Source organism: Grus americana, chromosome 3 (assembly GCF_028858705.1).
Source record: "Grus americana isolate bGruAme1 chromosome 3, bGruAme1.mat, whole genome shotgun sequence".
Taxonomy (NCBI): Eukaryota; Metazoa; Chordata; class Aves; order Gruiformes; family Gruidae; genus Grus; species Grus americana.
In genome coordinates this window covers 106191644-106216878 of record NC_072854.1, presented here as the reverse complement: position 1 = coordinate 106216878, position 25235 = coordinate 106191644, and the positions used below count along the sequence as shown (strand labels likewise).

The 25235-nt window shown below is 39.9% G+C and overlaps 1 protein-coding gene across 9 annotated transcripts in view; it reads right to left on the bottom strand.

Moving 5' to 3' along the window:
* Positions 1–25235, bottom strand: part of CNIH3 (cornichon family AMPA receptor auxiliary protein 3) — an 81542-nt gene that overhangs the window by 17496 nt on the left and 38811 nt on the right. For 2 of the 9 annotated variants that reach the window (XR_008576601.1, XR_008576604.1), the window contains exons 4-8: positions 14929–15041; positions 12388–12531; positions 9052–10423; positions 7517–7623; positions 3098–3187 (exon numbers count right to left, since the gene is read on the bottom strand). Coding sequence is in view for 1 of the 9 variants with exons in the window: in XM_054822151.1 (XP_054678126.1) it covers positions 10396–10423; positions 12388–12531; positions 14929–15041 (285 nt within the window). In the remaining 8 variants the exon portion in view is untranslated. Of the gene's footprint in view, positions 1–3097; positions 3188–3616; positions 4467–7516; positions 7638–7667; positions 10424–12387; positions 12532–14928; positions 15042–25235 lie in introns of those variants that run through there. The other 7 variants (XR_008576608.1, XR_008576606.1, XR_008576607.1 and 4 more) reach the window with 7 other exon arrangements.

Below are 25235 nucleotides of genomic sequence, written 5' to 3'. Positions count from 1 at the left end.
GAATGAGCACATTCAGGGAATGTCTTCAATGTCCCTCGAAAAAAGGCTTTCAAACGACCCGAGGTGGTGTGGCTTACAATGACTGCTCAGCAGCTCCTCTGAACCCGCCAGCAGCGCTTGTCAAAAATGAATTTTAAATTAACTTGTTAGGAAAGCCACTGCAGTCCAGAAATACGGCTTCCTCTTCTTGCTCAGTATAATCCCTTAAATAATATTACTGTTCAGACCTGCTATATGCAGTAGATACACAGAGATAACAGAAGAGCACTTCACTTTGTTCATAATATTAGCAGACAAGAAGTAATTTAACTTCTAGATAGCTTGTGTGTGTACGTACGTATCAAGGAGCACGAAGTTAAATACCGAAGTATTTAAAGGCTTATAAATGGACAATAAAAGGGATATAGAAAAACTTTAGATTCCTTTATAGTTCATCTCATGCAATCTCTTAGAAAATATATGCATATGTATTAAAAAAAGGGTCTACTTGAGTGTTGAACTCAAGGACCTAGAACTGAAATATTAAGTGGCCAAACTCCCAGGGGGTTTTACTTCTCTTCTGATTATAAACACTGGTCCTGCAGTGGAGTTAACCTGTGAACACTCCTCAGCCACAGCAGCACAAAATCATGCGCGTTGGCTCCAAGGCCAGATGCCACCAGTGACCTGCCGGACTCTGCACCAGGACAGGTCAGACAGTGCTTACACCAGTGCTTGCAACTGGGGCGTATTCCTGCCCCAGCTGTTTTGCAGCCGGTTTACATCTATAAAGATCTAGCATCCACTGCCAAATGGAGGCAACTTCTATGCTCCAAAATGCTTCTCATCTAGTCTAGTAACAGATTCATGCCAATGCAGATAAATGTCATACTCTTATATACATGTGGCTTTATTTGTGCTTCAGAATAAAAAGGATTTCTATTAAATTAGCTGATTTCCATTTGTACCTACTTAAAAACAAAACAGATAATTTAATTCTCAAATAAATCTCCACAACCAGACAAACGATTGGGATTAGCACCAGTGCCACCATTTCAGTCTGAGCTTGCACTGGGTTTGCTTTGAATGCAACACTGAAAGATGAGTAAACCAGGATGTCGCCATGCGATAGAGGATAACAGGCTAAAGCAAAGAAGATAGAAGGGTGCAAAATACTGAAATGGGCAGCTGTTTGGATTTTTTTATTCTTTACATTTTAGTGCTTTTTGGCATCAAATTACAGCATTACATGCATTCAGAGGCTAAAGCACACAGGTTTGTCAGTAGGACCTAAGGCACAGCAACATACCAGGTCAAGTACCGATCTTGGCGACAGTGGAACAAATACATTTTGACTAATTCCACTGAATTCAGTTGCTTCCTCCCATGAGAAAAAGTATTAATTATTTATAATACCGTCTAGATGTAATTTCCAATTTCAGCTATGCAGTGCCAGGCATTACTCAGAGAAAGAAACGGCTCCTTCTCAAGAGTTCGTAATCTAAACTGACAAGACAGACAAATTGAGGGAGAAAGGAAGCGCTATCACCTCTAGTTAGTAGATGGGGAGCTGAGAGATTAAGTGCCTGCCCAAAGCGCCAAAGGAAGGCCGTCTAACCAGCAAGAGCTGAACTCTCATTTTCTCAGTTCTGATAACTCAACCATGAGACCTTTATTTCTTAAAAAGGGATTATCTGGCTTTGCCTTATTTTTATATCCTTTCTGGTTAGCTGATTAGAGGATGGACCCTGCAGTTGAAACAGGAGTGAGTAGACCTCTCAAATAACATTTTAAAGTGCCTCAAGTATTTAGGAGTCTAAGGATTTCCCTGTACGGAAAATGGATCTAAAGAGCAACAAAGGACTGAAGAATACGTTAGCTATTCTGCATTAACTTCCTCTGTGGGCACCTCCAGTGCCAACTACCTGTGAAACTGCAGACTTGGCTTTGCAGGGCTGTAGTGGATAGAGTGCAGATACAAGTACCTGGTGAGGAACAGCCACCACGTGGCAAATTCTGACTGCTTCCTTCTGTGTACTGAAGTCTTGGTATGTGGACAAGTGCTCCATCTCACTTTCAAGAAGTTCTTAGGATCCTTAGCTCTAATAAGTAAATATCCAAATATTTTGTACAATTAGACTTACACTCCAAAGTCATTTAGGAGCTTTTGAAGTTTTTATCCTCAGTGTAGAGAAGTTAATAATTTGAAACACAGATTCTAATTTGATGGATGTTCTGGATTTATGGTCATCTGAGAACAGAATCCCAGTCCTTGAATGAACACAGCAATGGTCCATCTGCCTTCAGCTGCTGTCTCTGATAGCAGCCACCTCCAGACATTTCAGAAAAAAGTGGAAAATAGATTTGTAATAGATAAGCTGGTCATAGGGTAAATAATCTGCTGAACTCAAACCATTGGCAATTGGATGGCTCCTGAAAGCTGTGGGTTTCCAACTCTTCTATAGTTTTATTCTTTCAAATGTAACTATGGAAGTGCCTGTTACCTATATAAAGGTACAAGTTCACATGGAACAGTATTGAACATTTGGTGTCCTGATACTTGTATCTTTTGTGACAATGCATTCATTGATTACAATGAGGCATATATTTCATGTTTCATACCTTTGCCTCTCAATTTTCTTTCAGTGCTCCCATTGTTTTTATAAGAAAGGATAGATAAGAGCCCTCCTCCCTCCACTGGTTATTTTATGCAACTTTATAATTCATTTACATACCTCTTTATGGCTGGATGACTACTCAGCACTGAAAGAGCAGGAATGCTGAAAATCAGACCTGAGGAGAAACCTATTACAAAGAGCTGGATTTAGTACACTTTGGTATGTACTACAATGCACCCAACAAAAGGGTGGGTGGGAGGAAGTCTTCCAAAACCAATGTAGTGATGCTGGTCATTAGGCATAGAAAATAAATCTTTTCTGACAAAACAACCCCCTCACCTCAAAACAGTAAAAGCTGAAGCTCAAGAAAAAGGTCAGTGATAATTGCTCTTGCCTGATAGTATTTTTCAACCTGGAGACAAGTGTGTGCTTGTAAAGACAAGGTAGGTCATGATCAGTGGCTGCAAATGGCTAAGAGTTTTGGACTGTGATGTTCTTACCTTCTGAAAGGGCAAGTGATTCAAAGTGACAAAGTGGATGTCATCTGCTCTGTAGTAAAGGTGGCTACATGACAAGATGTTTCTGGGCAGCTGGGAAGACATAACCAAGCTTTATTTGCTTATATTCTTGAAGAACTGTTGATGTTGACAACGGCAGCATTCAAGTGGCTTCAACAGTCCAGAGACCCACAATAAGTGGCATCAAACCTATAAATTACCTTTGAATAACAAGAAATTTGCTAGACATTCTGGCATGTTTGCTAGATTCTGTGTTTGCATTTCACTTGGGTTTTTTTGTAATATATTTAAATTTGCTATATATTGAGAGTCAGATAAGGTCTGAAAATGTGTTAAATACATTTTAGAAAGACACATGGATTCTTATTCCAAAAGTGAAAGTATGTATTGCTAAAGCTACTATTAACATCACAATTTGCACCTCCAGTAACTCCAAGCTGTCAATAACTCTGTCAGAAACAGTAATTATTTGAAATGTTTAGAAACAACTATGGTCAAACTTTGCTTTCCTGTTAATTGCTGCAGCCTGATTATCTTCTGTCTTGTAACTTTTTTTTTTTTTTTGCATCAAGCAAAATACTGTATTACAAAAAAGTATTACAGATGGAGCAGAAATTCTGGTTTGCTTGTACTATATGACTTGTACTATATATTACTTGCACTATTATTTGCTTGGTACCCTATTCTACTATGTGTCCTGGTTTTGGCTGAGACAGAGTTAATTTTCTTTCTAGTACCTGCTATAGTGCTGTGTGTTGGATTTAGGATGAGAATAACGTTGCTAACACACTGATGTTTTTAGTTGTTGCTAGGTAGTTGTAGTGTCTGCACCAAGTCAAGGACTTTTCAGCTCCCCATGCCCTGCCAGGTGCACAAGAAGCTGGGAGAGCACAGCCAGGACACTGACCCAGGCTGGCCAAAAGGATTTTCCCTGCCATAGAACAGCATGCTCCGTAACTAACTGGGGAAGTGAGCCAGGAGGTGGGATCACCACTTGGAAACAGGCTGCGCATCAGGAGGGTTCTCCTGCATGTGGCAAGTGATTGCATTTGTGCATCACTTGTTTTATGTATTATCATCATCTTCCTTTGTTATCCTATTAAACTGTCTTTATCCTAACCCATGAGTTTTACCTTTTTCTTCTGATTCTCCTCCCCATCCCCTTGGGGGGGGCGAGGGGGGAGCGAGCGGCTGCATGGTGCTCAGTTACCGGCTGGGGCACAGGTGAGAGCTATTCCGTAAGACCAGATCTCTGCTGTGGTACTCAAGACATTTCCGTAAGTCTTGGCACGGTTTGTAGGAACTATGCTTTCCAGTCAGTGTTTCATACTAATGATCAGTGGTTGCAAATCTGTTTAACAAGACTGAAACCCTCAGAACAGCAGGACAGTCAGATTTCTTCAGATCTGTCAGGAGACGGGTGATATTAGGGATACTTCAACAGGGAAAAAAGGACCAACATCTGTTCAAGCTTTAGACTAAATAAGAGATTTGGGCTTTTGAACTCTTCACTTTATTTCTGTACGACCTAAACATAGGGTTTCATTATTAGAAAAAAAAATAATTAAAAAGCGCTTTACATCCCTCAGAGCTTTACTGAGACTACCCAGAAAGTCATGGAATTGGGCCAAAGAAGTACATTTTCTCTCTCATGAGAAGTTGGCCAGCAATTTAAAGGTAAGAAAACAACTACTTTAATTGTGTAAGCACTTAAAAATATTTCTAGAACTGTGATTTATTAAATTGCAGCAGAATATCCTTTGCAGCAGACAGCTTCATTCTTAGGTTGAGGTGCACCACTGAAATACATCATTAGAACTTTGTTACGGCGCGTTCATAGGCTATCTGGGAGAAAAAAAGGGGGAATGCTGTATTTTAGAGCAGAATTTTCCCCCCTTCTCACCTGCAACTGCATTACTGTGCAGAACAAAATCAAACCAGAACAATGTGTTCATGAGCAAATGAATGATCAAAAAACTCACCAGAGCAGAAATATAGACTGAGATCACTGATGCAAAGTTCAGTGCAGTATGGATGGCAGTCTAATATTTGTTGCTTGCCATATAAAAAAAAAAAGTCTTGCTTTATTTCAACCTTTTGATCTCCTGTTCTGTTTGTAGCAACCCAAGATTTATCTAACATCCAATAACATTTTTTATTAACTAAACTTATTGGTTCTGGGTTTTTTTTTCTATTTTTAATTTCCCTTGACCTCTTGGTGGAAATTGTACAATGCTAAGCGGGGTTCACATGAAATAGGAGGCAAGATTTCCATTAACTTCCACAAAGCCAGAATTTTACCAAGTTGGTATAACTTTCTGTGACCATCTGGCATGAAAATTGAAATGTTACACTTATCACTCTGAAATGCAAGTTCCTTTGCCATTAACGTAATTCAGTTAAATGCATGTGATACCAAAATCTAAAGGATAGGATCCCAACTGGCAAAACCCTAAGAACTTTCCAGTGTGAACCTATTCCCCATGTAGCTCTACAGTAATAGACATTAAGTGAAATCTACTGGAAACAACAGAAAATCTCCAGTAAATTCAAGGATTTTGGATCATGCCCTGTAAAAGGGGGGTGTGTGTGTGCTGGGTTTTTTTCAAAAATATCTGTTTGGAGACAGAATGGAGAAAGGAAAAGCAATAGAATGCTAATACCCATACTAAAGTATGAGTAATCACAACCCCAACAGCAGTGCCAGATCATAACAACCTCAGTGCAGTTTCTGTAAGAAGGTGTAGGTTGAAGTTTTTCTTCCACCTTCAGTGGCTTAGTGCAAAAGGAAGAGTATGGCCGAAGGAAACAGATGGAAAAACATTTCTGACAGCTTAAGTGCAGTTAATTATTTGTAGGCGAAGCATTCTGCTATCAGCATTGATTTGCTGTATTTGAAACTGAAACAGTCATAGCAGCAACAATTTTATTCAGCATTGCTGCAATTACCTGACTATAAATAGGACAGGCAGAACCACAGAGCAACACCTTGCCAACGGGGCTGCCTTTTCATCCCTTCCAGGAACACGCAGCTACAGGCCAGCACGCTCTGTAGCTACCCCTTTGGTAAGCAGTTCATTCAGGTCTCGTCCTCTCACATTTTTTTCCATCTCCTACCTTTTTCCTTTAAGGAGATTCAACAGTTGTGAAAAGAAAAAAAAATTTTAAAAAATACTATTATCTGTATGAAAAGACTTCACAAGCTAGGTATCACCATTCTCACTTTACAGATGGTACAAATGAGGAAAATGAATACTGATTTAAGCGTGTGCTCACTGCACATCTGTTTGAAGGAGCAAAGGGAGATGATGTGTTTTCTTATGACTTTTGTGGGATTCATCTGTATCACCAGAGCAAGTAAGAGAATAAAACTGCTTGTAAGTAATGACATTCGCCCTTCCGGGAAAAGAGACAGGAAGGGAGCAGGCTTGGGAAGGAAATCTCTAGCCTCCACCAACCAACAAGGAGGAACTGGACAGAAAAGGAATAGCATAGATTCTTTCTCCCTTAGAAATGTGACATGGGGAAAAGACTGCCTTGTGACCAAAGATCACAGTATTTTTTCTGTTCATCAACAGAATATGGTATTGAAGTCTCCCTGACACTACAACAGCACCACCACGTAATGGTTTAGCGCTGGACTGCAACCAAGTGGCTGCAGTCTGTCTGAGTAACCCAGCAACACACTGCAACCCACCTGGGTAAAGCCCAGAGCAAGGAATATGCTGAGGGCTGTACCTTACTATGCTGCCTGTGAGGTCCACAGCACTAGCAGCTTCTTGGTACTGCCAGACACCTTAGAAGGCCTCATTACTTCTGGGTTGGAGATACCTGCCTTACATTAAACTTCCTCCAATTAATGCTTTGGCCAGTTTCATAAGTTATTTCTGCTCAGGAGAACCTTAACTAAATTCAATGAAAGGGAAACTATCCCCATATTAAACAATTTTTCCATTGACTTTAAATTAAGATTTTTTTCTTGAAGAGAAACAAAATGCTATTGAAAGCAGTGAGATTACTTTTTTGAATAAGGATTACTGGAAAGAACTGAGAATACTAGCTTTTATTGTCCATTCATAGCACGGACTAGTTAGGGTAAGGTACTCTCCAGAATACTCTGAACAGCTGTGATCATCCACTCTTAACAAACATGAATTTGACTAGAAAGACAACAGAGAAATCCTTTAAAGAAGTCACGGAGAATGGAGAGCTATTCAATTGGAGGATGGAAGAAGAGACAGCTCACTCTTAACAGAATAGAGGCTGAAAAGGACTGCACTCTCTATATATCACAGTCTTAAGCAGCACGAGAGAAGGTGTATTTAGGCTAATTTTGGCTCAAAAACAAGTGGAATAAATTATCCAAGAATAAATTTACTCTAGAAATGCAGAAAAACTTACTTGTACTAGAGCAGTGAGATCTCGGAAACGCTTGCTCACAGCAGTAGTGGGATCAAACAAACTGTCCTGCTTTCAAGTGGAGTTTGGAAGTATACTGACGAAGTTGCCTGAAATAGAGAGCCTGTTTTAAATGACCTAGCATGTCCATTCAAGCATTATGTCCTTGAAGTCACCTGAAGCTACATTCAGAAGACCTAGGTATATGGGTGCCTCTTATGCAAAGTCAAGAATTAGATGCCAATGCCAGTTACAAAAACTCACACAGCCTCTACCCAAGAAGCAACTGACCTGCCAGCAGTCTAGCTCATGCCTAAAGGTCAGGATTTGAAAACTGTGTGTTTTCAGGCAAGACATGATCACACTTTCACCCATCCAACCTCACAAAATAATTCCAGGCCTTTCGATGAAACTGACTTAAAAGAACGTATCTGGAATATAGGAAACACGAATTAATTTTTTTCCACCTCCTGTGCATCCTGGGAGATGCATGGAAAGATTCAGTCACCTGCTCAGAGTTGAAAGTGTTATGAGGTAGCAAGATACCTAGAAGTTATTCACTGTGATTTGTTCTTGTGAATCTAGTTCCTATACTTCTATAGAACTAGATGCTTTAGTTAGGATATAGAGAAGAAATTCAGTTACAATCATCAGCTTTCTATGGTTTGTGCATTAATTATACCATGGCAGCAGACCTTTATCAGTTAGCTCTGTAATAACCCAGCGAAGTTTCTTAGCTCAAGCACACTCCAAGTGAATATATCTATATTGCTTGCAGGGTCACTGTGATTTCAAGAGCAGTTCAGCCTCTTCTGTAATGTGTGCAATCCAAACTAATGAACCATCAGAGCCCAAATTAGCTTCCCAAGTAACCTGATTTGGCAGCCTTCTTGTGTGCTTCCAGAACTGGGAATGCTATGTTGTAAGAAGCTAAATTACATGCAGTAAGACCTACTGGCTATGTCCGTACTTGTAAATTAAAGAATGTCAGCACTCGGAACAACCTGCTCATCTAAATATTGTTAGAATGATCCCTGGTATAATTTTTGTGCAGGCCAGCTAGCACTCTTCTAAGCAATGCCCAAGCATGATTTGGGACTTGGCATGGTCCAGGAGCACACAGTTTGCATGCAGCAACTGTGCTTTGCAGGCTAACAGGATTTAATTTTGTTACCACAGCCAGATCAAACCAGAAAGTCTTGGCACTGTACACATGCAGTAACTCCAGTTCAGTTTGGACCTTGCCAGACATGAGACAACTCCATTCAGCCATTGCTTCTGCACCATGCTCTGAAACAGGGTGTGCTAGCACAGAGGCAGTGCTGAGTGTGAGACTGCATCTCTCCTGCTGAAGTCCTGTGCCCAGACTGAAAAGTCCTCAGGGTTTGGTACAGGAACAATCTATTGGCTCTCAATAGCCAGACCAAATTTGGCAGGGTCAACAATGAGCGAGTGCTAACAAGACCAACTGTATCCAAGCTGGGGTACAGATGGGCCTCTCTGCATTGTTCTCTGCAGCATCTCTGGTAGCAACATACCTTATTAGCTCACTCACAATGTGAGATCCAAGTGGTCTTTATGCATGCATGGTGTTGATCTTGATCTTACAGGCTCGACTAATATCCAGAGCACCAGTGGCTGCATTGAAATACCTTAGTGACTTTGAGGGAACCAGCCCTGTTCCACTAGGTTCAGTGCCGAAATATATTTAGCAGTAGTTCTGGACACTTGATGCCTCTGACCTGTCAATCAAACAGATTAACCTAAAATATACATAGATTGTGAGTATTTATGTAGATGTGTATTTGTATATGCATATATATATAAGATATACAGCCCATATATATGAATTTAAATCAGAATTATATGATAAAATTTAAAAACTTTTAAATTATAAAAACCTGAACATCTTTCAAGACAAACCTCATACAAGACAAAACCATTTTGTATATTTGTTTCAGCTTAAATTTGACAGCAGAAATAAAGCTGCAAAACAGAACTACAGACCACAATTAGCTCGTCCAGTATTTTGTTATCCAGCATTGTGATGAATATAATACCTATGTTACAATCGTCCTTAATATATGTAGATTTTACCTTTTTTTTTTTCTTGCAGTCAGAGGAACACTATTCTGATAAGTGCTAGGCATGATTAGGTCAAATCCAATGTATTTATCCATATCACTATGTTATTGGTGCATTACAAATGAAGTACAGAAGTATACTGGATGTTCGCTGACAGGAATAGCAGATCATTAGAAAACAGAACACTGCCATTGCAAATTCTTTTGTTACTGTTGTTATGGGTGGAAAGAAAAATTGCGAAGCAAGTCCACAAGATCCAACATCCCTGTTTGATTAGCGTCATGTGAACATCCCTGCAGAACAGTCACACATCTTATCTGAACTCCAGTTGGTGCTCATTTTCAGAATGTGTTGTATAGCTGTTCTTTCTGTGTAAGATGATCTTGCCCTCTGCTTCCTCGGTTCAGAACAGTCATTAAGAAAAGAAACTTTGCTCCCTGGAAGACAGTAGGGACTATAGTTTATAATGAATCCACTAAGCCGAGCAGCATTATCCCAGGAGAGATGAATAGTTATGTAACTTGGCCCACCTTGTTGCATTTTTTTTTTGTTTTGTTTGGGTTTTGAAAGTCATTTACTGCAACACATTGAGAAACAGGAGATAAACACAGTTAACTCAGTCATTCATGGTATTCTGCTGCTTCTTGCTGGGTCTCTTTTTCATGTACTCTATTTACTTCTTGGGTTCAAAGTTTTCCTCTCTTTGCTTTTTTTTTTTTTAATCATGCATCACTTGGCTTACTTGTCCTTGCACCTCCAGCCTTTGTTGTTTTCAGTCTTTAATGATGATCTTTCAGTTAAGAGCTCACCAAAGTGTAGATCATGCTGAATGTAAAAGAAAGACACAATATGAAAGTATCCTTTTGAAGCATACAGAGCACTTTGATTTGTATAACCCTTTACCGTCTGTTCCTCAGGTATGTCAGTAAAGGCCTGTGCTTTCCTTTGCATTCTTTCTATCTCTCTAAAGCATCTTAATTATGGAGTATTAAAGATGAATATCAAAAAGCACTCAAGAAATGACAAATTCATTATTGACATCCTACTGCACCACAAGCTGCGTCTGCGCTTATTAAAGCACAGTCTGATGTCTGAATTTGAACAGTGAAGAAACAAAACCATTTTGCTTTAGTGTGTTTGATCTTTAAAACTTCAACCAGCAACTCTCGGCAGGGCAGGCAAGGTTTCCCATGAAACTGCATCTTTTTTTTTCCTTTGGAAAAAAACTCCATGCAGTAGAAGAAACATAAAATACAGCACCAGCTGGAGTGAATCCATACATATTAAATGTAACTCTGAAAAGTGAAGAAATCGCAGTATATTGCCACAGCTCCATTTTACTGCAATTCTAATTCTGATAATACCCAGGAAAGCACAGCAAAATTTAATGTAATTAATACTATTTTATTTAGCACCAAGCAATGGATTTTGGATTATGGCCACATTTTAGCATGAAGGAAGCAGGGCTCAGAGGAAGCTGCACAACAGTAGAGTCCCAACAGAAATGCTAGGCCACGCTACATAACTGACTTTGACAGTCAACACAGGAAAGCGGGGTTAAAAATGCTTCTCCCTCCAGCCGTGCCTCACCATCTCTCCTCGCGCTACCAAAAGAGCTTGCCTAAGTGCCATGCTTTCTACTCTCTGCCCTGTGAAGAGAACTGTTGGGCAAAGGTGCTCAGCCCAAACCCACAAAGCTACTGGATGCTAAACTCCTGCTCAGATTTTTATGTCTCATCCATCTTAGTGGGAGTTAAGCACCTACTTGCTTCTGTGATTCTGGGCCCTTCTACTTTCTTTCTCTCTCTCATGTATGAGACACAGGCACATACACGTGTACATGTGGACAGAAAACTTTGTTCTCAATAGTATTTAAAAGTAATATTGAGAAACAACAACCTGCAGCAATGACTCCTCAAGATATGGGGAACATCAGAACAGATAATGGACCAGTAATCAGAGGCGAAATAACATTTATCTTCTTCCAGCAGCGCACAAACCTGCCTTACAGAGGGATTACTGCATGCAAGGCTGGCTTGAAGAGGCACTCTACGCAAATACATTATGGAAGAAGGAGTAGAAGAAAGGCATCATAAAACACCTCCATTTAAAGTGTGTTAACCTTTGCTGTCAAGTACTTTTATGGTGTGATTACAGGGGTGACTAAAAGCACAGGGATTCCTCCAAGGCCTTACCTTAAATATGATCCTCACACTGTGCACTAAGGGCACCTGACAGCTGAAAGGGGCAGGGGGGACAACACACAACTGGGGTGCGTATCTTCAAGAATGTACTTAAATTAGGGGTTTGGACCACACACAGGCTTACCCTGTCATGAAAGCGAGCCTGCAGGAATGACTACAGGCATGCTACACTCCATGTTCCTACCCACCATCCACCTACCCATTTACTTACCATCTTAAGCATCACTACACCAGCAGACGTAGTATTTTTCTTATGATTCTCTTGAATCATCATTTTTATTTGATGTAATGTCATTATCATAACATTTGCAATTTCACCCACCCTAAGAGACTATGCAGAGGAGCAAAAACTTTGGCCCTGGAGCCTGACTCAGGCCTTAGATAAACATTTAATATTCTGTACTGAGGTGTCAGCAGATACAAGCACATGGTGCTGTAAGTGGGCATGCTTCCCTGAATCAAGATCAGAAGCAAGTTTTACAAAACTAAGGAAACGGGCCAATTGGTTCCAGCCATACCTAAATACAATTTCACATGTGAAATGAAAAGCAGCTACTATTTCCTTAGTGAAATGACCAGACTTACCAGTACAGGTAGTAGAAGAAGGAAAGGAGATAGAAAGCTAGCTTACACCAGGCCTCCTTTTGACAGTAACTCAAGGTATCTGCATTCATGACAGCAGGTGGATCATACGCTAGCTCTGAACTATCTGCTGGGCAACGAAAATACCTGAAAGAGCAGGAGAAGACATCTGGAATGACTCTGTAATATTCTGTATTAAATATTGTGCAGATATACACCCTCCTGATCACCAGCTCAGAAGACAGCCATCTTCCATAGTATAGGAGGAATTTTTCTCTCTTTTTCAAGCCTCTATTTCCAGATGTTAAAATAAGGATGCTACTCTAAGCAGACCGTTCTTACAGAATCAAGCAATTCATGAATGTGGACTCTCTGTGTTCTATTAATTCTTTAGATTGAAACATTCCCCCTTCCTATATAGTTATTTCTGGCTTACTCGCTAATAACTTACATATTGTGAGTGACAATATGTGGCGGCTTGTGATCACAGCATGGAGGAAGGATTACTGGGCTTTAACTGCATCTACACAACTGATTTCAGACATGATGAAAGGTGACAGTCTCAACCAACTGACAGCTCAATTCCTCCAACTCTGAAAAGGAAAAAAGTCAATATGGAGTAATATAAGAGCTGGCTGACTAATGTTTTCTGCATGTAGCACTGCTCAAGAATTTATCATCCAAATAATTTTAATTGGAATACGTTTTTCTTCTTACACAGGAGAAATTTCCAATTATTCTCAGCAATTACTGGATGTTTGAGAAAATCCTGACAAAATAACTTTTTTTGGCAAAGGAGCTTTTGTCTCAGTTACTTTGCAGTAAAAAGCAAAAGCAAACCAAAAAAGAAGTCCTCAAAGTTAATGAATTGCTTTAAGATCAGCATGAATCAGATGAAATATTGTTATTTCTGTTGCTTTGAAATAGCAATGTAAACAGTGAAAATTGCTGGGATTGCTTAGAGACAGATAAACAGACAGATAGATAGACATAAAACCCTCAAACAAGTGACCAGCAGCAAACTTTGAAAGTAAATATACTCCTAATAACTTTGCCTTCCTCCCTTCCAATATTAGTCACATCCACTTAAAATCTCTAATAACATTCCAAATTCTTTACAGAGATCACAGGTGAAACCTTGCTTAATTATCTTCATTGAGATGAAGAGATTACACAGTATCTTCCCATGGTTTCATGCAGAACTTTACATAACAAACCCAAACCTGTCTGTGGTTAAACCAACAGAAATTATGGAGTAATTACAGTAAAGCTTATGGAGAACCATGGAAACAAAGACAATCAAATGTTCTCTCCAAAGGCTGATATCATTATTTAGTGTCTGACCATTTTCATCTTGGACATAAAGTACAATTCTAATATTTTTTAAAAAAACCTTTTTTAAAAAAACCCCAGCTTTTTAAACCTAAAACTGCACAATAGAACATTATTTTTATTGGACCCAAACAACAGGGAGAAACGCACTTGTAGCTTCACTCCATTTAGTTTTCTGAGACCTGTACTGGCACTTTAAATTCTGAATAATACACTTTATCATATGACTCTCTAATTCTACCAAGCTTTTGCAGAAAATAGTGTAAAAAAGCTACTACTTTTTAGTTCCTGGTTGAGATAATGGTTTTTTAGGTCTTTTAGATTTATTCTTCAAGCTACTTCACAACAGGAGCTGTATGCTGCCATATGTATCTTTGTAACACAAAGAGACCCTGACAGACAAAAATAATCTGTGCTTTTACGAACATTGTGGAAATGCAAAACTAGTTAAGACTCCAGACTGACAACCACAAAAACTGATGTCTCTTGGTTATCTTCAGAGGCAACAGAAAGCCGATCCTCCACTAGAATGCAGAGGAAGATGCAGCAGCTGCACTGCCTGTCCAGAAAACATTAAAGCTGCTCAATAGTAGGTCTTACGGGATGAGCTCTGAAAGCCCCTCGGTGAATTTAAACAGCTAGCAGAGATCCAGAGTGGAAACACTCCCCACTTTTTCACGTGGGCAGGGTGAAGACAACAGCTCTTCATCTACTGCAGTCCCTTACTCCAAGAGTCTCCAAGAGAGACTTCTCTTGCAGAAAAGAAATTCTCTACTGTACAGCAAGAAACAACTTATTTTATACTGAAAAAAAAAAAGCATAAAGCTCCCAAAGATGAGAAGCAAAATTATATCAACCTGCCCAGTCTCTATTTCACAACTCCAATGGAAAAGTTTCCTTACTAGGGCTGAATGAATAGGTTCAACATCTTTCAGATATGAACTGCCTTACAACTCCCTATCTGTGAAATATTTAGAGCCTCAACAAGTTCCGCTTTCAGATTCCAGCCTATTTAATTTCCAAGTTTTCATTCAGTTGTGGTGAGTGCATCCTGACACCCTTCGGAATATTTATCTAAGTTAGTAACTGAAAGCCACATTTATATTATTATATATCAGCCATACTCCTATCACTACACTTCATACAATCTGCATGTGTGTTGACTTGGCAAGTAAGGCTAACAAGCAGTGAGCACATAAAAGATGGGCTTACCTCCAAAAGTGATAAAAAAGCAAAGGAACATTTAACCCCAGTGTGAGCCACTCTTGAGAGCACAAAAACATTATGCAGAAAAGACTATGGATAGAGTACTCCGGCAACACCAGCTAAAAAGAAAGGAACAGAAATAACAGACGTCAGTAAAACACCGCTTTGATTTTATTAATCTAAGCAGTTTTTTCAGAAAACAAACCATCTCTGCAAGTCTCCTGTGTGTCTGTGTCTGTCCCTAGACATACCTCCACTGACAGACAGCTTGGCTATGAGCAATGAGCACAAGACACAGTGGCAGGTTTGTTCAGGTTCTAACCATGGCTGTACTCCAGGGGCTTGTTGAGATGCATGGGACAAATCATTTACCGTCTTAGCTGGTACTCCAGATTTCTGCCTACAAAATGTAGATTATATTACTGCCTCACTCACAGAAGCATTGTGAGACTACATGAATGCCTGTAAAAAGAGTTCTTAAAGAACTAAGTTCCATCACTGATGCATTCAGAAAGGAAATAATAACGTTATTACTGAAGCTTCATTTCTATATTGGAGGAGCGTCCTTGAAAAAATAAAAGGCTGCTTCTACCATTTTGATATGTTATATACACCCTAAAGAGATCAAATTCATTACTAAGTCAGTGTTGCAAGCTAAAACCCACTATGACAGGAAAGTCACTTCCTTAGTAAATCCATGGCTCCCCACACTACTTGCTTCAGACTCAAGATGATTCTTTCTATTAAAAGAGAAAGTGAGTGGGCAGCTGGCAGAAGCAGAAATTTATGTGATGTTGATTCAGGGTAGTTATTTCTAAAGGCATTTTTCTTTTTTCACTGCTTTCCCCTTTGTTAGCTGGCTTGCTTCTCTTGTTTTCTTCCAACATCTTTTCTCAGAAATCTGTTTCTTTTCTTCAAGTAATAGATTAATTTCCAGCAGTACATATTTCTCAAAGCTAGACAATCCCATACACAGTTCATCTTCATCCCTTGCTGCATCTTGGAGCTACATAGACCAAAGTTAAATTACAAAAAGCATTTGAGGGGCTTCTTTTGATGTAAATTCATTTTCACCTGTCAAATAATTAAAGTGACCCCCATTTTTTATAACAATGTAAAACCTACTATATTAGCTACTCCCAATGCCTACCTACTCCCATACAGCTGGGCTGCAATGAATTCCATCTTCTTGGTTCTAAGAGTCTTTCCATTTCACATGGAACATTTTTTTTTTTTACTTTCATTTAACTTCACTACTTGAAGCAGTTAACACATTTGGCTATCTGTGTGTCTACACCTTCAACTTAAACATTCTCTAAAGCTTATCTTAGATGGATGACAAATCATAATACAATTACATAGTTCAGATTCCAGATGGTAGTTATTTATCACTGCTGGATTTTTTTTTTTTCATTTTTAGAATGTGATTTACAACATGACTATAACCTTTCCCCAAAGAATGATTCATCTTCATCACAAATTGCAGACAAGAAAGGTCTTCATGATGTACGTCTACCCACTAAACATCATAACACTTAAAAGCATCTTGTATTCATTTTCACATATTTGATTTTTGATTCCAACACAATCCACAAACTTAGCAAGAACACAACCCTAGTGCCTGATCAGTGGGCTGGCTGGTAATAACAGGGAAGGAAACCCATGGTGAAAATTTATGCAGAGCTTAAAAAAACTAAACAAAACAATAAAATCTGCTGTGAAGCTAGAAAGGAAACAAAGGAAGCAGTGGACTCTCAGAAGACGACTCACTTTCCAGTCACAGTTTCTTGTGTAAATTAAATCTACCTATGTCTTTGATAGAACAACAAACAGGCCATTTATGTCTCTTCACCCTTTTCTTGGAGTGACATTTTCCTGTGTACATAAATAAGTAAAGGCTCAGTGCTGATCACAGTTTCTGAAGAGAATTCATGCAAAGAAGCAGGCAAAGCCCAGCCTGCAAAGCCAATTACAGTTTATATTCAGGCAATTTACCTAAGAGACCAAATCTAAAAGGAGGTGAGAGAATTGAAAGCATAAAGTGTAGAAAGGCACTAACAGCAAGGCTTGTGAGGAAAAGTAAACCAAGTAACTCAATAACTAAAAAATAACACTGCCTCAGTTCTTGGCTCTAAGAATCATCCCGCAGTTTGACACAATGCCCTCTGAAACCAATGGAAACTTTCAATCAACTTTAGCAAACATGGGATTCGGCTCCTGGAGAGAAGAAAGCTGGCTGAGAAACAAGCAACAGTCAATCCCTGTTGTTCCTTCCTGCCAAGGTAGTCAACTGCAATAGGAACTTCTGTGATACAGATAGCTGCGCAATAGGAATTAAACTAACGTCTTTAATTCATTCCTGGGAGAGCATACGAAGCTGTCAGATGGTAAGCATGTTAGAATATAAACAGTATACTTCTATTTTGAACCAGGAACATCCTGATTCAGATAATGACCTGCTTTCTGACACAGCTCAAGATGAAGTCTTGAGGTGGTCATGGAACACGGAGTTGAAGGAGAAACTGGCAAAGCAGCATAATTCTTAAGGGCTGCAACTTGGTCACTTTGAGTCCCAAGCTAATGAATAGCATTACAAATTTATCAACAGAAATTCTGCTGGCTGACATTCACCAGGGAAAAAACAGAGGAAAGCCTGAAAAAAAAAGTCAGCTTCTAGACCAAAATGCTGCTAATCAGAAACAGCTTTTGCTATAACATGAGCAAGGGAAAGAAACTACTATACCTTTCTAAGTTTTGCTCTGATACGTATAGTTAAATAAACATCCATATCAGTAAATATTCAAAATCCTTATTCACAATCCATCATTTGCATTTAAAATATAAAGTCTTAGGCAGATATCATACTCATATCACTACCATCTCACCATAAAAATTCAATACATCCTCATACAAAGTAGTACACACATACATGCACATGTAGATAGACTCTTCCCCTCTAATTCCAAAGAAAATAAGGCAGGCTTTGCTGTGTATAGACATCTAGGTTTGGCTGAACTAAAGCATGGAAAAACAAGCACTGAAGCTAAGCACCTGTCAACAGCTGCTTTGTGTTTACAGGAATACAAAGACCTCTGTAGATTGCAACTGCAGAGGGGCACCTCTCGGGAAGCTCAGTCCTAAATAATTTTATTCAGTTTCCTATTTCCTAAATATATTCTGTTGTTCTTACATAAGAGCTAAGCCCATCTTTTTCTGTCAGTACTTTTCCTCCTTATTCTCTTTACTACGTATGGATACCTCCTTCTCAAATGTAATTTTGCTTTCACAGAACATTGTATCATTTTTACATGGAATGACTCTTACGGTTTGTCTCACCAGTGAGAACAGGGCACATAACATACCTCACAGAAACCAAAACCAGGAAGATATTATAGCAGGAATAGTAATCTCCCTTCATCAGTGCTATTAAATTCTCAGGCTTAGAAAATCAACTGCAATGAGTGAATCAAACTGTTTTCACAGTCACTGTTAAGCCACTGAAATGTCAAGACCTCATGCTTCTTTCCAGCACTTCGCTTGGGACCAATACGCCCGAGTGCTACGCAATAATAGTAATTCTCACAGAATTGCTGTTTCTTCCCCCAAAAGACTCTGAGTCTACATCAGCCTCCATCTGTGCACGCCAGCCTCCATACTGTAACCACAGATTTTACAGCGTACCCAGAAATTGCCAGCGATTAGACACTCTATCTTTCCCAGGGTTTCTGAGAGTCTTCATTACGCTGTTAGAGGCTGAGACAACTTCCCTTCTTAATGCCTGCCTTCTCCTCCCACAGATGGCAGGAAAAAAGAAACCTGAAGAAAAGTGGAGGTTCAATCTCCTTCACGTAAGAGCTCTGATGATTACTTAAGTGAAAACAAGTTGTTCACCTTACGAACACACAAGCCCTTTTCCATGCACCTAAAAGCAACAAGAAACTGAAAACACCACGCGTGCACGGAATCACTCCAGGGGCCCAAATTAAGCCTGATCTAAGTGCATGCTGCTTTATTGCAGTGGTTAATGCTACTGCACCTACTTCCACTAAAGGATGGCTGCAGCTTCTCACTATGGGGCTCACTTTGCTGCTTTTTTCCACCAAATCCCTTGCTAAAGCTGACACGTAGACTTGGTCCTCATCAGTAGCAGGGAAAGAGGGGATGGAGACGTACCCAAGGTTTTCAGAACACAAGACTTACTCTAATTACACTTTAAAGCCCACCCTAATAGAGCCCGCCAGAGTTAACCTGTGCTACTGGGGAATATCAGCTGCTGAATTGAAGATGATTATTTAATGACTCTGAAATTCTCCTAACTGAACAACACAGACCACAGAAGTCAGAAGTGTAGTGCAAGCAAGTGGGGGGGAAAAAAAAAAAAAGGCAAAAACACACAGGAACATAGCAGTAGCAAGTGCACTGGCCAGACTGTGCATGTACGTGGAATGTACGTACACTGAAACAAATCATATCTGTTTGCTCCTGCTGTTGCACAAATCAAAGAAGTAGGGTCAACTGTGTATAATTTAAATACACAGACCATACATCTTAACATTTGCAACAGTTTTAAACATACTGCTTGCACTGATCAAACACGTGAAACATATGAAATTTACTGTTGAAATACATGTTCTAGTGTATCTTTCTAATCTACTTTAAATGATCTGAGTTACTTGACTTCCAAAACCTCCTCTGAAAGGCTGCCCTAGAGCCCAATACAATGGTGTCATGGTAAATACACTAATGTTTTCAGTCCAAATTTTCAGGTTCAATTTCTTTCAATTCTACTGTTAAAATCCACACTTGCTTGTGTCTTTACAAGCTCTGTTCTCTAGTCGCTTATAGCAATCACTTAGAAACTCAGCTGCGCAGTTAAAATTGTTACAAACACAAACCTATAACCAAAGCATTTTAAGTAATTCAAAACCATGTTATACAATCCTCTAGAAGTACTTAGCAGTTTGCTATGCAGATGTATGCAACTAGCTGAAAAGAAAAGGTCTAGGAAATGGATTCCAGACTGTCAAAATAACAACTCGCAGTTGAATGTACTAAGTTCACATATACAGCTTTACATTTTATCTGGGAGAGAGCAATGGTGCACATATGCAAGACTATGTTACGGACCAAATGCAGAGCACAAATAAAAGAAAGGATGTAACATCTGTGTTTTCACCCCTCCACCTTTCTGGATCACAATGAAGCAAAGCAGCACAAAGCCTATGCTTTGTAAAGGTAATTTCATTATTCTAATGCACTATTGGAATTTCTTTAAACAGTATTAAGTGGATGTGAACATAAGTCACTCCACAGTACAAATACCAGACAATGAAATGAATAACACAAAGAACCTAATTATCATTCTCACAAAGCACTTCATACCCATCTGTAACACAGTACCAGATCTAATATTAAAATAGAGGATTTCTGGATGCTCTTTCCATCTCAGCTACTAAACACATCTATATTTAGGCCTATCGTTTCACTTCTCATTGTCTCATTTTTGTCTTCTACAAAATGGGGATAAATGTATTCAAAATCTATAGATTCCACTGGAGCTAGTTTATGACTAGAATACTTAAGCTTTATCATAACACAAATAATAACTTTAACAAAAGTGACAGAGGAAGATCAGGTCTTTACGGGACATTCATCAAGAATATCTATAAATATTTCTGTATTGCAGAGCATATAGCAGGTCATAACAGCCAAAAGGTAAAGAGGTTATGATTTAAAAAAAAGACTTCTCCACTGTAAGGTCTGCAGGACACCAGCACAATTCAAAAAGTGCCCCGTCCTTGCAAGGCACGTCATTAAGGCAGATGTGCTGTGATCTTACTAGTGTATCTCCTCTGCGAACTGTTCTTTTCCCCTCGGCAGGGATCAGGAGGTATCTTCACAACCTTTCTTTTTTTAGCGTTAATTCAGAACTAGTAACAGAAGCTGGGTTAGCAACCCTGGCGTGCGAACTTCTCTAATTTTCACACACTGACACGAAACAGGGTAACAAATGCTTTCTTGCCCTACCTCACTATTGTGTTTCAGACACAGCCAGCCAGGACGCCCCGCAGCTGGGTTATTCCAAGAGCTCATGCTGTCTTTGTCTGCTCGCCCAAAACTGGTGAGAATGACAATTAGTACCACAGCTGTTCGTTAGGATCTAGAAAACCAGCCCCTCATTTCACAGGCAGGTCTATGAATGCAGAAGTCTCCGTGATCATTAAAATGAAGTTCAGCCATCTGCACGGCGCAGGAAGGGCCCTCAGGCCTTCTCCTGGGGGTCTGCCCAAGACTGACAGTTTCATAAATGCTGCAAACTAAGTGTTCACGAAAGGGCTGTTTCCGTATCGGGCATGTAAAGACTGTCAGTCTGAGGAAGCGGATTTGGTACAGTGCAGACATGGTACAGACAATCCCTGCCCTGCTATTCTAACAGCTTTATTGAAAACATCAGCATCTAAATGCAAAGCAGGACATTTAACTCCCAGCAGAAACAATTTTCATCCATGTAACAGGTATGATGTAAAATCATTGCACTCTATTTTTAGGTACTATATTGCTTTCTGTATTTGCATACTGGCTTTACAGGGTCTGATCCTGACTTAAATCCACAATGAGCATTCTGCTAAACATAACGGTGACATTTGATTTAACCTCCATTTCTTTAGTTTTATTAAAATGCAAATATTTACTTTATTGCATACCAAATTAGACCAAATACAGTCCATTAGCAAGTCAAATTTTGCCAATATCTTCCACACAGCTCTGAGGAACAGATGCATAAATTACATTACCCCAAGCAGCTGAAAAGTACACTGCTCTCGGGAGTAAATTACAGACAACAGTTACTTATGTACATTTTTGCTGCATCTTCAGCGTTATTCTGCCGTTACTTGTGATGTTCTGATCTTGTAAGGACATACGTTTACATATCCTCCAGATCACTACCGGAAGTAGCTGAACTGTAAAGCATGAGGTTGTCTATTACAGTAGGGTGATACTTTGTTTGCCACTTTGATTATTGAATAAACAATTAAAGGATGAGATTAACAGCAAAAGACAGTTAACCTGAAACAGTTTTACACGTAAACATTTTTGTGAGTAATAATATTATGAATAACCCTACGTATCTCCCCTCAAAGGATATTTCCATTTCCACCAGGCATCGCACTGGCGAATCTTTCTTCCTCCCTGGTGTAAAAGGGGGATAAGGACCAAACTGTGACCTAGTCAAAAGTTTGAACAATTCACTCTTACAATAGTTTTGTAACTTTTCCTCTTACAAGCTACCCCTGCTTCGAACACCTGTGCAGGCACAGCAGGATGTATCTTGTCGTTATCCTTAGGTAAGCACACAGACATCCTTAGGTAATGATTGCTAAAAATAACAATTGTTATGTTCTAACTTTTGAAAGTGCTGAATTCAGGAACTTGTAAATTTGACTAAAAATAGTGCTGGCACAATGCATATAATAAATGAGTCTCAGTAGTGAATGAATTGCCTGCCAGAAATACTATACTTCCTCTGAGTTCTTAAGTCCTATCTTAAGGCCTTTCTTTCCAGATACAGTACTGTATACAAGGAAAGGATGAAAGGGATTACATTCAGTACTTTTATTGCAATACTAATACCTTTCTAGTAAATATGAAACCGATATATTTACAATAAAATAAAAAAATGTGAAGAAGAGATGCACTATCTCTAGTTACGCAACATTTATGAAATTATTTGTGCGTAAAGTATAAATATTGTAAGCTCTTTCATCCCAATTCTACTGTCAGTTCTGCAAATTAGCTAAATTAAAAATTAAAATTAAAAAATCTGAAATTAAAACTATGTGAGTGCCCAAGAGACTGATTGAATGAGGTACACCCCGATTTTATCCCATTCCATATTTCATAGATAATAAATGTAACTAAAGAGTAGGCAGAAAAGACTTAAGAGAAGGAAGGAGAGAAGCTTTTAGATTATACGTAGCAAATTTCCTATCAGAGTGTTAAAGAGGAAAAGGCACCTCAGCAACAAAAATACTGAAAACCTAGGTTACCGTAAATTTACTGTAGGATGCAGGGAAAATCATTATGACCCACGTGTTTCCGGATGCAAACAAAATCTCTATCAGTATGTTAACTCCATCCTCTTTTAGGCAAGCTGTAGTAAACAATTAAACCAACACAGAACTAGTAAAAGTGTTTACTACTGCAGTTAAAAATATTTTACTTGATTTTCCCATATCTCCGCTTCCCCAGTCACGCTACGTTCTTCTTTCTTTCATTTGTATAACCTGATGTGTTGGGTTTGCATGGCAGGGTTTTGGTGGCAGGGGGGCTACAGGGGTGGCTTCTGTGAGAAGCTGCTAGAAGCTCCCCCCTGTGTCTGACAGAGCCAATGCCAGCCGGCTCCAAGACGGACCCGCCGCTGGCCAAGGCCAAGCCAATCAGCGCCTCTGTGATAACATATTTAAGAAGAAGAAAAACACTTAGAGAGAGAGAGCTTTTGCAGCCGGAGAGAGGAGTGAGATGTAAGAAACTCTGCAGACACCCAGGTCAGTGCAGAAGGAGGGGGAGGAGGAGCTCCAGGCGCCGGAGCAGAGATCCCCCTGCAGCCGGTGGTGAAGGCCATGGTGAAGCAGGCTGTCCCCCTGCAGCCCATGGAGGAAGGATGAGGGGGTGTAGAGATTCCACCTGCAGCCCGTGGAGGACCCCACGCCGGAGCAGGTGGAGGCACCTGAAGGAGGCTGTGGCCCGTGGGAAGCCCACGCTGGAGCAAGTTCCAGGCCGGACCGGTGGACCCGTGCAGAGGGGAGCCCACGCCAGGGCAGGTTTGCTGGCAGGACTTGTGACCCCGTGGGGGACCCCACGCTGGAGCAGTTTGCTCCTGAAGGTCTGCACCCCGTGAGAGGGACTCCATGCTGGAGCAGGGGAACGATGAGAGGAGTCCTCCCCCTGAGGATGAAGAAGCGGCAGAAACACCGTGAGATGAACTGACCGTAACCCCCACTCCCCGTCCCCCTGTGCCGCTGAGGGGGGGAAGGTTGAAGCCGGGAGTGAAGTTGAGCCCGGGAAGATGGGAGGGGTGGGGGAAGTGTTTTAAGAGTTGATTTTATTTTCTCATTCCTCTACTCTGTTTTGCCTAGTAATAAATTAGATGAATTCCCTCTCTAAGTTCGGTCTGTTTTGCTCGTGACGATAATTAGTGAGTGATCTCTCCCTGTCCTTATCTCAACCTACAAGCATTTCGTTATGCCTTTTCTCCCCTGTCTAGTGAATGAGGGGAGTGAGAGAGCAGCTCTGGTGGGCACCTGGCCTCTAGCCAGGGTCAACCCACTACACCTGAGGACAGCCTCTCTGTTTGCATGAACAGTAGATTTAAAATTTATCTCATGCCTCTTTTGACTAACAAGAGATGCTGTACCAAAGCTGTGTAAAAGTAACTCATCCATAACTCATGATTTCCATAAACTAAACTGTATACTAACACGTTTTTAGCTAACTTCAAATTTTATCCTTAGAGTGTAAAAAGTTACATGTTCCTAACACTGTAAACCCACTCTGAAGACCAGAAGAAAGTTGACTTTATCATCCAATAGCAGTTTAGCAGTAGCTTTCAAGTAAGTACCGAGTACTGATATACATGCTTACCAGTTTTGTGTCTCACACATGCTCAGAGTCTAATGCACTTAAAGTCCTAGGTCACTTCAAACAAAAGAGAATTTAAATGAATTTAGTTTTATGAAAGATGTTGTATTGACAGGCCAACTCCTAACTGACAGAATCCGTACAGCGTTGCAAGCTTACATCCTACAAAATCTGCAGATCGAATTAATGCTTTCGAAACAGCAATATCCTTTATTCCAGTGCCTGCATGCGAACTCTAGAATTTCTTCTGAGGCAGCTTAGGAACTAATTATGTGTGCATATGCATAGCAGGGGGGTGTAGCTCATGCTCACTATGATGTTGACAGAGATCTATCTCATCATATTGTCTATGTTTATTAGTATTTCTGTAGAGCAAGCATCACAAGTCTCTAAGCATACGACACAAGATAATTTTACTCCCAACAGTCATCAACTGAACTACTGTAGTTTGAGTTGATTCCAGACTGGGCTGGATTTGAACAGCTGCTGTAGAGATTAAAGACTACATGCAATTATTAACTCAATAAACCATCAGACCCCTCAAAAACAGCAAACATTTTTTAGCTTCAATTAAAACTAAGAGATTCAAACTATGCCTGCTAACAAGAAAAATAAGTAGCTCTCTGAAAACAAGATTTCTATCATCAGATCAGCTGTGCAACCTTTCCTGTCAC